Here is a 13,534-nt window from a genome sequence, read left to right as displayed (position 1 = left end):
ATTTGATAGAAAATGGAATATTTAAAGATGTACATTATACTGTACAGAAGTACTACAAGAGTAATATATTTCTGTTACATGTTACTTTTATTTTTTATTTTGACAGGTTGCCATGAAGTTTCTGTGTGTATACAGTATGATGATGCTAGTTTTGAAACGGTAATTCTCGCGAAGTGACTCTCACAGCAGCTCTGGAGATTAAGTTTTTGTGTTCATGCCATCCTCTAGTTAGACGTAGAGGCCGAAAATCACCACGAGCGTCACGCGTGCTTCAGTATCTGTGTAGTAAACAAAACCGCGTTTCTGCCATTCATACATACAGAGGCAAGCGGAACATGCAGGATTCATATTTAAACCGTCTTTTTGCATTTTAATATTCACAGACACTAGTTCATATCGCGATTCGAATTAAGTGGCAGTGGCTACTTTTGATTTATTTGTCCAAAATTGACGAATAATGTACTCTATGGACATTATAATAATGTATGAATGGACACCACGATCCCATCACGGCTTGCCCTGTGTGTTGTTTGAACGAGTTGCAGGGGTGACCTCACGTCACAGGGTCTCTCTTTCTCTCTCTGTAGCGTATGCGCCCAGATGTGTTCTCAGGTACCGAAATTTGGCACCGATTGATTTCACGTAAATCGGTACTCGGTAATATCGATGCAATTCGGTCGGTACCCTTAAAAGTACCGAGTTCGGTACCCAACCCTAGACCTAGATCACCTACTATTTCCATCAAGATTTCAAAGTGCGCATCTGATGGACACTTTACTATCCCATGAGGCCATGGGAGACATTGTGACATTGTAGTTTATGACCATGCAGATCTGGTCATTCCAGATTGCATTCATACTACGCACATACACACGTACCTTTATAAGTTCTTCATAAAATGTACTACCTATTCTGGAAATTCTATAAAATTTCACATGCAGCTTATTACCCTAAATGTACGGTCACTTTAGCAAAATTTTTGCAAAATTATGCACACAAAAAAGGTTCATTTTGCTTCATCATACAAACCAAACAGCTTTCTGTTGGTCAATGCAGCAAATTCATGTGTCAACTTGTGTGTGGAAAGCTTTCGACCTCAACCGAAATTTCAAATAGCTTGTATTCCTATTGAAATGACTCTCAACCACAAAAATTTGCAGAACAACGGCAAATGGACCACAATTTAACATAAATGTGAAAAAAAAAATACCTGAATCCACTTTAAAAGTTCAGAGTCAATGTGAACTCAACAAGAACAAATTTCTTTTTCATTCAGTTCACCTTTTGGTAAATTGAAAAATGTCTTGGTGTTTATTAATGCTTTCTATCAGTTTGGGAAAAACATTACAAAACATTATTGTTTACTAGTGTGCAGTGTTCTCACACACCCTGCTGAACATTAGAGCTGCTGTTTTAACATGAAGCCCTGATTTTGATACAGATGATGTGTGCGAGTCTAACCTGACGAGCGCTTCGGGTTTGCTCAGCTGATTGTTGGGAATGCAGTTTTCCACAGGGTCTCTGTTCGATGCAGAGTTCTTCCCTCCTCCACACTTCTGTTTCTTGTCCCCCTTACTTGAGGAAGAGGCGGACGACAAAGGCCCGGAGGAAGACGGCACGCTGCCGTTAGCCGTTCCGTGCCCCCGGGGCGAAGAGCTCCCTCCCCCTCCACTGGCATTTTTGTAATTTTTGTTGGAGTTGGAGGATGAGGAAGAGGAGGAGGATGAAGAGTGTTCATCTTTTAGCAGGTTCTCAGTGCTGCCCAGCAGATCTGAGCTGCTCAGTCTCTTACTGTTCACGTGGTTCTCCATGTACTCCATCTCCTGAGCTTTACTGTCCACTGATGGTAAGATGCTGCTGGTGCTGCTGTTATGGTTCTGGTTGTGTTGCTTTTTAGGCTCGTTCTTGCCTCGTTCTTTCTCTCTGTATTCCAGCTCTGGTAATGTGTTGGATGAGGGTTTTTTACCGCCCGCCGAGCCGTTCTGTGCCACAGCTGGAGAGTCTACATCATGAATGCCTTTAGATGCTGCTGCTGCTTATAAAGAGAAAGAGAGAGACTTAAAAAGAATAGTTTATACAAAACAGAAAATATTTACTCATGTCACAACTGCTATGAAAATTTTTTGAAGTTTCTTCATGCAGCTGTTTATACAAAGTCAGTTCAAATCTGTCATGCCTCAAAAAGGACTAAAATACTTTAAAAATGCATTGTAAGTAGTCCATCTAACTCGTGCACTATGTTCCATGTCATATGATATACGATAGTGAGGAACAGACTTAAATGTAGGTTGTTTATAACTCCTTTTTGGAGCTTGACAGCCATGGCCAATGAAGAGCTTTGCAGAAACTGTGCAACATGTCTCCAAATACCAGCATATGGTTGGGTGAAAGATGCCGTTAGGAGATACACTGTGCAAAGTCCTTACCCTCCTCTGCTTCTCTCTCTTGTCTCTGTATGAGCTGTTGTTCTGGAGGTAATGCCTGCTGCAGCAACTGCATGTAAAATTCATTCTCTTTCTGCACTTCCTTCTGTTTCCGCAGACGCATTTTATAACTTACATAACTCTTAAAACCAAAGCCCAGCGTCACCACTGGATACCCGATACTGTGTGAACAGAAATAGGATATCATATGATTAGCATTGTTGGGGAAAAAAGCATCACAAAAAACACTGAAGACACAAGTAAGAACTGTAACTTCATGCTTTGGTCCGAGTAACCTGTTCTACAATTTACACCATGAGAGAAGTGCTATCTGTTTCAGTCAATCCCTCCAAAAATATTTGGGTCTAATATTTTCAATTTCGGTGCATCACTACTGCTGATCATAACAAACACACAGTCCCTGGACAATTACTGATGTAAACTCAGTTCCCAGACGATCTGCTCATGGCAGTAGTGAAGCAGGTCACACGTCTTCACTTACAGTACTAAAAGCATGACTAACACTCTCCGAAATGGTTTAGAGGAAAGCAGACAGATCAAGCTGAAACTTGCTCACAATCAGTGCCGATGTTTGACTCATCAATGTAAGTAAGGACTGAGGAAAATGGCATACCAGTGTGCTGCAAACGGACGACATAAGTCCACGTGGAAGTGTTTCAAATCTTTAAATCTGATAGCTGCCTCGATATAAACAAAAAGTATCCATAGCGATACAGTGGGAAGGCAGACCCCTCGTTCTGTGGAGAGATGTGAGAGGAGAACGGTCAATTCAACATTTGCTTAAAATATTTCAGATGACAACAGTGAGTGAGTGTAATAATCTCAACATTAACAGCCAGAATTAATCTAAACAAACCCACAACGATTCAAGCACACTCTCTATGAGTGAATCTGAATCAAGCATCAGCTCTAAACAGGGTGAGTGAGTCATTTGAAGCAAATCCTTTTGTTGACATCAAGATCCAGAGCTGCTCAGTCACACCGGCAGAAATAACCAAGCTTATAGCTGCAAGGTCACAGTGCGTGTGTGCACATGTTATAAAGCCAGAATAAATCATGTTATGACAACAAAAGCTCACAACAGCATGGGAATGATCCTCTCATGCTGGAGTTCTAAGGTGTCAGTTGTACACACATTTGTAAAATGTATTTTAATCCATCTTTATAAAGATGATTCAAGAAACCACAGATGGAGTCACAAGTGTGTCTACACCATACTAGACTGACACTGTGACTGACAGACATGTCAGTTTGAGGTTGTCTATACTGGAAGTGTCAAAGCTGCGAGTCATGAATGTTCACAAACCGCAGACCAATCAGCTGTAAGCTTGAGGTTAGACTTCAGTAACAGTACAACAAAAAATACCAGATCAACGATGGCAGGGTGATCATGTAATACAATATGAACAGGTGTGCGGCTCTTACCTGTGTGCCAGACGTACTGTACCCACACATATGTGCTGGCTGCAAAGAACAGCCACTGCACTGGGATGAACAGCAGACATATAATATCTGATGTGAATGCCACACACACAAAAAACACTGAAAAAGCCTGCAACACACAGAGAGACACATCAGATCATCACATGTGCAACTGGCATGACATGTCATTTCACACGCCTCAGTAAAATGTCATTTCAGCGTCCTGCTGTGAGACATGCAAAACATCATATAAAACAACCCTAAACAGCATTTTATAATTATGCAGTTTTCATGATTATTTAAGAGACATAAGAGGAACAATAACATAAGTTTTAAAGTAGCGAATGCATATAAAGTGCAAATAATACTTCAATACTGATGGCTGACCTTCTGTAAATGAAAAAATCTCTTAATCTCAGATAAGACTAAATAGGAGTATAAACTAGTTTATGTCCCTCACAGGATTAATGATAAGATCAAACTCATAAATAGATGCATAAATTCTTCATACAGTATAACAAACAATTAAGATATTTTTTAATGTTTTTCTAAGAAGTCTCTTATGCTCACCAAGGCTGCATTTATTTGACCGAAAACATAGTAAAAACAGTAATATTACGAAATGTTATTACAATTTAAAATAACTGTTTTCTATTTGAACTAGGGCTGGGTATCGAGTTCGATACTTTTTAGGCACCGACCGAATTGCCTCGATACCATCGAGTATCGAAAAACGTCTCGTCGTTCGGTACCAAATTTCGATACCTAAGGGGTTAATCTCATCAGCGTCAGTGAGCCAATAAGCCTGCAGCACTAGTGTTTGACTAGAAGAGGTGCGGCGCAGATCGATCAGTATTTGACATCCGCGAGAGCGATTCGAAAGCGCATGGAGCAGTCTGCTCTCTTTAGCTCTCGTGATACTGTAATACACCGATCGGTCTGCACAGTCGGTCCGCGTCAAGTCGAACACACCTGCTAGTTTACTCCGGTTACACTCAGAGATGTGGCACACACGTGAGGCTGTAGTGTGAATGCATCCCTCGTCATACTGGCGTTTCCACTGCGTTTCAAGCCGGCTTTCCACTATCTCCAACAAACGACAGACCGGTCATTCAGTCATTCGTTTCCAATGGAGAGTAGCGCGGGAGCTGCGTGGAGTTCCGATCATATGCAGATGTCCGTTCATACTAACGTTACACGACCGAAAGTGCGTGTTATGTGAACATTCATGCAAACTGTAGCATTATGCTACATAAGACAATAAATAAGATTTCTGTAATCTTGTTAAAATTGATTTCATAAAATTGGTATCGAAAAAAGTATCGTTCAGGAACCGGTTGAAGTCAAGGTATCGTATCGATATCAAAAATTTTTGAACGATACCCAGCTCTAATTTTAACATATTTTAAAATGTCATTTATTCCTGTGATGGCAAAGGTAATTTCCATCAGCCATTTCATAAAGCATTTACAATATATAATATATAAAAAATACAAATATATACAATATATAAAAGGTAGTGTTTAAAATGTATATGTAGCAGCTTATTTTAAGAAACATTTTAAGAAAAAATTACAATTCTGTCTTCTATAGTCTACAATTTTTTTTGGAGCTTATAAGCAGTATAGATCACCATGCATTTTTGCTGTATGGAAAACAGAAGCTCAGGCATTTTGATAAACATTTGATTTTGTATTGGACGACATGAGCGTGAGCAATCGATGCCTTTAATTATTTAGTCCCATTATCTGGATGAAACGCTTGTCTCACACACACATACTCACCAGGCCCTGGTATCTGAAGGAGTCGTAAACACTGCGAATGAAGAGCCAGAAAGGCCAAAGGTACTCGAAACGGAAGTCCAGGACAAAGTCTGCCAGCAGCACCAACGCCCAGACCACCAGAAATTTCAGGTACAGGAACGTACTGAAACAAAGAAGAAGAGATATTATTACCCAACCATTCAAACATCCATTCAAGATCTCATCTCTTTGAATAAGACCCCACATGTGGTCTTGAGCCAATGAACATTTAGCGACACGTACAAGCAACTCCATTGTGAGCTCCAGTAGTAAATCCAACCCAATGAAGCATGGGTAGGTGGGGGAGGATGTAATCACTGTTTGGCTTTCTCCAATACAGCGTGTAGTGAATGAAGTGGATTATGTTTTATATCGGGATGAGAAGAGGCCAAGAGCACAAGAGTAAAATGTATCTCCAGATGTAGCAATGCAGATCCGGTGTACTAAATCCAACAGATAACAGAGATATTCTTTATAATTATGCCTCAGCGATATATTGAATACTCTCCATATATTATGCTGTCAATGTGATTCATTGTGAATCTCGATTTTAATGTGTTTTTTGGCCATTAAATGGCCCTAAAGACTGTGTCACCAGACCGATTTTGTGATCATTCTTTGTTTCACAAAAATGGAAGCTTTAAGACAGCTAATAGTAAATTATTTTAAAAATGATTAACATACATGAAACACAGCTTAAAGTGTTTAAACATGCATAAATGCCTAAAAAAAACAGAATAAAGCAAAAAAAAAATAAAATAAATAAAATCTTAAAATTAATGTCCACCAGATAACAGAGATAATAATAACAACAAGAAAAAGAAATCCATTTTTTTTTAACAGCCTCAGATTTAAACTACCAAAAAAAAAGTGGTTGGTGTTGGTAATTAATTTCCATGAATTTCATAATAAAAGAAAGCATAATTTGGAAGAGAGGTGTAAAAACATACACTTTAAAACAAACTTCTTAATATTTTGGGGGGAAAAAAAGTGGAATACTGCAGCTCTTCTGTCTTTAATAATTATGATTCATCTAATAACATCTACATATTTCTCCGCTGCTCATACAGATAATGAAGACGCTATTAATAGTGTTGAGATGACAAAAATGATTGTGTTAACGGAAGTAAAAAAAAAAAAAAACAGTCACTGGACTGGTAGATCTGGGCTGGTGACATATTTGCTCAATTCCACCTCACTGAGGAAAGCAACAACACAAATCAGATAACAGGTGTTACAGATGCATCTTCACATATTATGTCATCAAAATTGACAGTCAATGGATGGATGCATCTGCATATGCAACACACATTACACATAAGAAAAAGAGGTTAAAATATTTTGATGAAAGATTTGAGGACTGTTTTCATTTGGAACATAACCAAAAGCATGTAAATAGATTAACATTCAATTTTATTCTGATTTGAAATAAAACACCAAATTCTATGATCTTCACATGAACAACACGTGCTTCATATTTTAGCATCACACAGTTAGAACCAAATCTATTTCTTAAGATCTCTAACTAAAATCTGGTTTTATGTTTTGGTGTAAAAATCATTCCAAATGAACCCCCAGCTGAGTTATTTCCCAGATGCAGACTTGAAATCACATGCAACATTATGTCAACATCTGACATGACTGAATGTATGCTCTAGAGCGGTGAACTCATTTTCGGCAGCCGGAATTTCGGTGCATCTCTAATTATTGGTGACATCAGAAATGGATATTATATAATATATGTTTTTTTTTAACATTTTAACAATTTAAAAATATTAAAAAAGGATTTTTTACACGGCACCCCTGCTCTCGACAGGTACCGCGGCACCCCGGTTGGGAAACACTGCTCTAGAGCCACAACATTAAAGAGTCAAACATGCTGAACATCAAGCAGAATAGCAAATGACTGATAATGGGTGAAGTCTGGCAACCGTCTTTAATGGCAGAAACAGTGCCAGTTATTTACCCACTGTGAGCAAATCGTAGTGTTTAACTGCGTCATCTATCTGCGGAAATAGCAACGCTTTAACAGTGGAATTGCTAACAAATGCAACTAGCGGTGTGCAAAATATTGAATATTCACGATATATCTGCAATTATTGGCCAGGAGAAAACTCTAATAATTTCTTGCAAGTATACGTACATTATTTTTAGCATAACAATTGCTTTGTTAAAATATAGCCTATATGTAGGTAAATATTGCTTTATATTAATGCATTGTTAATTCAGTGCACTGTGTATACTGTATTTTACAAAATATGATTACTCCTTGCACTAATGTACACAGGGGATTATTTATTTAATTATTTATTTATAATTACTTGTTTGGAAAACATGATTTGATTATTTCTATCTAGTTTGTTACTGTATTTTACCTCTGGAATTATGAACCTGCTTGGCCTTTTCAACTGTTTGGTTGAAATTATGGTTTCTCAGATTGAAGAAATTCATTTTTTGACCATTTCAGAGCAAATATTCACATAAACTAAAGAATAATTGTTGCGCTCCAAATAGGAAAAAAGTCCTTTTACTTCAGGTGCGTAGAACCAAGGGAATAATTAAAAATGTGAATTAAAAACAGCTCAGCACTGAAGATAGCAATGTGTTTAACGTCTCCTTGTATATTTGTTTTTAATTCACATGCACCCTGCACTTTTTGCACAATGCAATTTATAAAATAAAAAAATGTTTTGCTAGACTTTTTCAGCTTGTACTGGATTCAGTGTACGGCTAGCAACCTTCTTGTTCAGAGCAAATATTCACAACATAATTACCTATAAATTTTTGACATCTATAGGCATCTTTATACAGCTGATTTAAGGCTGCTCTGTGCCTGCTTAAAATTCTGTGTAAAGATGCAATGCAGCATAAAAGCCTGACTAAACTGTGCCTGCTCTGACCCACCTCAGCCACTAGTATCAAATATGGTTATCACTGCTGTGTAAATGCATTCATGCCACCTCTGAGTAGCATTAAACTGTCTGTGTAAAGACACTTCAGAAGCACCTCCATGCCACCTTTGCAGTGTGAATTTGGTATAGTACACTTCACTGATATCTTGCTTTAAACATTTGAAATTAAGTCCTTATATGACCACCAGCAGACATACTACCAAACACTGAACAGACCCAAACACTGGCACTCAGAGACAATGGGTCAGCAATATGACCGGCACCCCATGCATAGAGATTAACGCTATTATGAGAGGTTATACCAGTAGCGAACCGTGACTCTTGAGCCTTGGCCCTCTCCCCCTACCCTCGTCGGGGGAAAAAAACTACCAGCCTAGCTTACGGTGTTCTCTTCTAAAAGTCATCTTTGACAATTCTACCTCTGAAACAAGAGGCTATCCAGCCTTAAGGCAGTCGCACACCAGATGACATGTGCAGCCCTGCACCGCGCCATGTCTTTAAAATTCCCACACATTGTTTTCCATGACTGTATGCACACCGGCGGCGCCACCGGCGACTGTCCGCGGATCCCGACTCCAGGTGCTGTTCATAATCCTGCCGCGCCAGAGCGCCACTCACATAATTTTCCATTAAATTACATTATATTTGTGCCAAATTATTGTTAAAGTACATAATGACTTCATCCTAGGTTGGAAGATTGTGTATTGTGCATTTTTCAGCAAAACGTTTGTCTTTCTGTGGTTCTAATAAATTCCGTGATTCATTGTGCTATAGATCGCAATTTCTCATCCCATTTGCTGTTTTTTCAATCCCCGAAATTTAAACTCATTGACACCACTTGCTCATTCTTGAAGTCAAGTTTTGACTGTTTGGGGAATAGACAAAATGTTTTGGACTGCCGTCTTGAACTGAACGCGACACGTTCGGTGTGTGATGCGTGTTGCACCACTGTGCTTCTCGTCCACGGTGCGACCGCAACAAAACAGCACAGCGAGAGTGACTGATATTACCAAAATAAAACAGCAAATCCTCATTACAACTGCATCATCACACAATATTTGCACTTCAGCGGGCAAAACGTACAGACACTCACTCCCATCACACAAAACCAACAAATGTAATGTGTTTAAGACAACACATCATGACAGCGCTGACACAAAACAAATTAGCGACAGACACTTCATGACAAACAAGCAGTGTTTATATTAAATATTATTACTGGCACAGCAGCCTAGTAAATGTCCTCACTTACATTATTTTCGCTTCCATCGTGACGTGAATAATAGCTAGTTAGTTTATCAGCGTATATAATTTTTGCCGAGAGATCCCCACAGCGGGCGGAACTTGTCATAAAGTTAGTGATAACAAGGCCCGCCCATTTAGAGGAAAGATATGATTGGTCAATTTTTCTGTAATTCGAAATGACTCCCCCATTGATTTACTATTGCTTGGCCCTCTGTAATTTCACCGCTGGACCACCAATCACAGAGCCGCAAACGATAGGCGGAAACATTCATATATGGAGAAAATGGGCGGTGTTCATTAGTCCATTCACTGAATATGCAGATTTTAATAGGTTGTTTTTTTTCACAGAAGTTGTATTTATTTTATTTAGATGATGTTTGTCAAATTATGAACTGCTTAAATAAAATTTGTAATAATTATTTTTTATTACAAATATTATATTTTAAAACAATTATTTACAAATTGTAAATATTGTTTTTGTTTTTTTACAATAAGTTAGACCCTCTCTGAGGGCCCTGACGGTTCCCCACTGGGTTATACCAACCGCTAAGATATGAAATATGCAATACTGCTGCATAAACCTCCTTCATCACTTTTGATTGACAGGTCAGATGCTCCATGACAAAGCTTACAATAGAAAACAAAAACACTCAAGACTAACAAACTATGGCTCTCGATGAAAGAATGAATTGTGCAAAAAATTGATCCTACACATGAAAAATGTAGGTGTAATTAAGAATATTATATTACCCTTACAAAAGTGAATGGTGACTGAAGTGACAGACAAAAAGTCAGATGGGTTTGGACAATATTTCATATAATGATAATTTTTACTTAAACATTAACGTATTCGTGGCAACAAAAAATACTACCATAGATATAGTTAATTTTTGCCACATATAAATGTTTTTATACCAAATCTGTAGTAGTTCGTGAGTTCTCAAGGAAAATGTAAACAAATTTGCAACTGCCTCCGGTCTCCCAAACTTCTGAGGAAAAACTTCAGTTATTTGGCGTCTCAGGCATTTAAAAACCCTCCAGCTGTCTCTTAGAAATCTTTATTTGAATAAACTCCACTCATTTACACATGAGATTTGCTCATTATTCTCCTTGCGGTCTTGTGAGATGAAATCACAATCGAGCAATGCCTTCGGCGCGGTTACTGACAGACTAACGGTCCCGTCACGTCAATCATTCTGATGACTGACAGTTACTGACTCTAACCGTCGGCTCTCGCGCCCACAGCGGTTGGTTTCGCGGGTTTTCTTTCTTTTAAAGCGCATCGCTGTAATGAGGCCTACGGCAGCTTATTCATTTCTGCGGAGACGACTGTCTACCTTCAGCCAAGCATTGTTGACGGTAGCTCAGCTCGGCGATTTACAGTCTCTCTGTGAGATCTTAGACCACAATAAAAACGAAAGCTGAGTCATTCCTGAAGCTCGGGAATGATAACGGTTCGACCGGAAGGTCTGGATCGTACCTGCTGTAGATCCCCTCGGTGATTCGGTTCCGTTTTAAGGGCCGTCGGAGCTTGCTGCAGTCCGCATTGCGCCGCTTCATCCTCGCCCCCTTAAATCGGGCTTTTTAATACGTACAGCAGTATGGTCCAGGGTTCTCTCTTATTCGGACGGGAAACATTGGCGGTCCCGCAAAGGAATATACCGCTGTGGTTGTTGTTGTTTTTTTCTCCTGGAAACAAAGAAATAAATAAAAAGACTGAGTGGAAGACCCTCCTCCTTCTCTCGGCGCAGACGCACAGACACGGGCCTAGACAGGTGTGACTGACAGGCCGCTGAGCCAATAGGAATCGAGCCTATGAGCTGTCAATTTGAATGACAAGACAAACAGCCAATAAGCAGCGGTCTGTTTTGTTGCAGTACCAGAGAAAGGGAAATGGGGCGGCTGACAGGTTTTCCTCGCCCCACCAATCGCTGTCTTTGTGGACAAACAGGTAGTGCTCCTTGACCAATAGGATTGATTTGGGCGGGACTCTTCGTACGATTTTTGCGTATGATTTATGAGAGATGCGTATTTCACATAAACGTACTTTACGTTGGTACGTTGCGCGTTTCATTGCTAGGCTCAAGTGAATTTAAATTGTGTGACTGTCAATCGCTACAGTGGCATAAACAAAGCCCCACGAAGAAGCTATGCATTATTAATTTAAAGATTAATATTATGATTAGTGGTCATTTAATTGTACGATTAAAAGAAGCCAACATTTTAATCCCCCCAACATTTCTGAATATACACTGCATAAAATGTTAAAGTTGCCACGAAACGGAATTTGCGATAGTCTAACAATTTAATTATCCTCAACTGATTTAAATTAAGTGAAAATATAAATAAATTTAAAACAATTTCACTAACGCTAGTCTGGAAAAAAAAACACACCAGTAAAGATCTCAAAAGGTGCTGTAGGACGGGAATAACAAACTTTAAATACTTCTTGCATCATTTTCTTAAGATATTATACAAAGACATCATATTGATTAATTGCACATGTAGGTGGCATTTTTGGGAAATACCTCCATGCCTCTTACATGCACCTGATTTTACATATTCCTCATCTCTGGCGGGTGTAGATTACAGACATTCACAGTTTGTCACCTAATAATGGCTCCTCAGTACGCCCCCAGTCTCCGCTCGAGGCTTCCTCTTGTGGCCTTCCTGCTGGAAACCATCTTTATCCTACTGTTTGTCTTTTTTTGTGAAAATAGAGCAGCCTGAGCATATTGACAGAGAGTCTGACAGTAAGCTTTTCATCAGCTCATATGCAGGTTAGTAAGTCTGATTTACATTAAGGCTGTGATATGAATCTTTTAAGGGTTCAGACTTGCATTCACTGTTAAACCTGAGGTTATTTATGAACAGCATCAAATCACATCTCCTTTTGTTAACCTGCTATGTTCAGTTAATATGTTAATGCATGCTAATGTTTGCATATCAGTTGCATATTCTGCACAGAAACTAATTCCTGGACTTTTTTTTTTAGCAACTTAAACATATCAAACCAACCTCGTATAGCAAAAAATATATATTTTCAAGTATATTATTAAATACATATTTTTAAAGGCCACAAATATATATTTCCTAAAATATGTTTTAAAATGCAATTGCATACAGTAAGTATATTTTCTACCAATATACATTTTTGGCCTTTTTTTTTTTAAATATGTTTGGAAATATATTTAAAAAATATAAATGTATAATTTTAAAAGCGTTTAATATATATATATATATATATATATATATATTGCCCTCCATATATTCCAATCCAAGAAAATACATTCACGTCACATCTGAAGAAAACAAATATGTCTATAACACACATAACATTACACACACACATATACATATATATATATATATATATATATATATATATATATATATATATATATATTGCCCTCCATATGTTTCAATACAAGAAAATACATTTACATACTTCACATTTGATGAACATATCACATAAAATCAGCAAGAAACATACTTTACAAAACACAAAAGCAATTACAATATTGCAATTAAAAAATGTTATGAAGTTATCTTAAATCTAGTAGGCTATTGCATCCACATTTGCATTTAGCTTAAATGTAGGCTACCGTAAGATTGGAATTGCATTTTGAAATATATTTTGGTTGAATGTATGTTGAAACTAAATATATTGTCCATTTCAAAAATATATTTCATTGAGCTTCACTGTTTA

At 38.1% G+C, this 13,534-nt stretch overlaps 1 protein-coding gene and 1 pseudogene across 2 annotated transcripts in view; one reads left to right on the top strand and one right to left on the bottom strand.

Annotated features, from left to right (window-relative positions):
- The window catches only part of LOC107667964 (macoilin-2-like), a 19,125-nt gene extending 7,538 nt beyond the window's left edge, over positions 1 to 11,587 (bottom strand). The window contains exons 1-6 of one of the 2 annotated variants that reach the window (XM_016459692.1): positions 11,306 to 11,587; positions 5,651 to 5,792; positions 3,870 to 3,996; positions 3,058 to 3,181; positions 2,427 to 2,605; positions 1,462 to 2,035 (exon numbers count right to left, since the gene is read on the bottom strand). In XM_016459692.1, coding sequence (XP_016315178.1) covers positions 1,462 to 2,035; positions 2,427 to 2,605; positions 3,058 to 3,181; positions 3,870 to 3,996; positions 5,651 to 5,792; positions 11,306 to 11,385 — 1,226 coding nt within the window. In that variant the 5' untranslated portion in view covers positions 11,386 to 11,587. The remainder of the gene's footprint in view (positions 1 to 1,461; positions 2,036 to 2,426; positions 2,606 to 3,057; positions 3,182 to 3,869; positions 3,997 to 5,650; positions 5,793 to 11,305) is intronic. The other variant, XM_016459693.1, reaches the window with a different exon arrangement.
- Positions 11,588 to 12,441: 854 nt separating this feature from the next.
- LOC107667951 (ammonium transporter Rh type A-like) overlaps positions 12,442 to 13,534 on the top strand; it is a 20,662-nt pseudogene continuing 19,569 nt past the window's right edge.

The sequence above is a fragment of the Sinocyclocheilus anshuiensis genome, unplaced genomic scaffold (genome assembly GCF_001515605.1).
Source record: "Sinocyclocheilus anshuiensis isolate Anshui unplaced genomic scaffold, SAMN03320099.WGS_v1.1 scaffold2229, whole genome shotgun sequence".
In the NCBI taxonomy this organism is placed as follows: Eukaryota; Metazoa; Chordata; class Actinopteri; order Cypriniformes; family Cyprinidae; genus Sinocyclocheilus; species Sinocyclocheilus anshuiensis.
The sequence above is the reverse complement of the archived record's forward strand: the minus strand, read 5'-3'. Positions and strand labels throughout refer to the sequence as shown.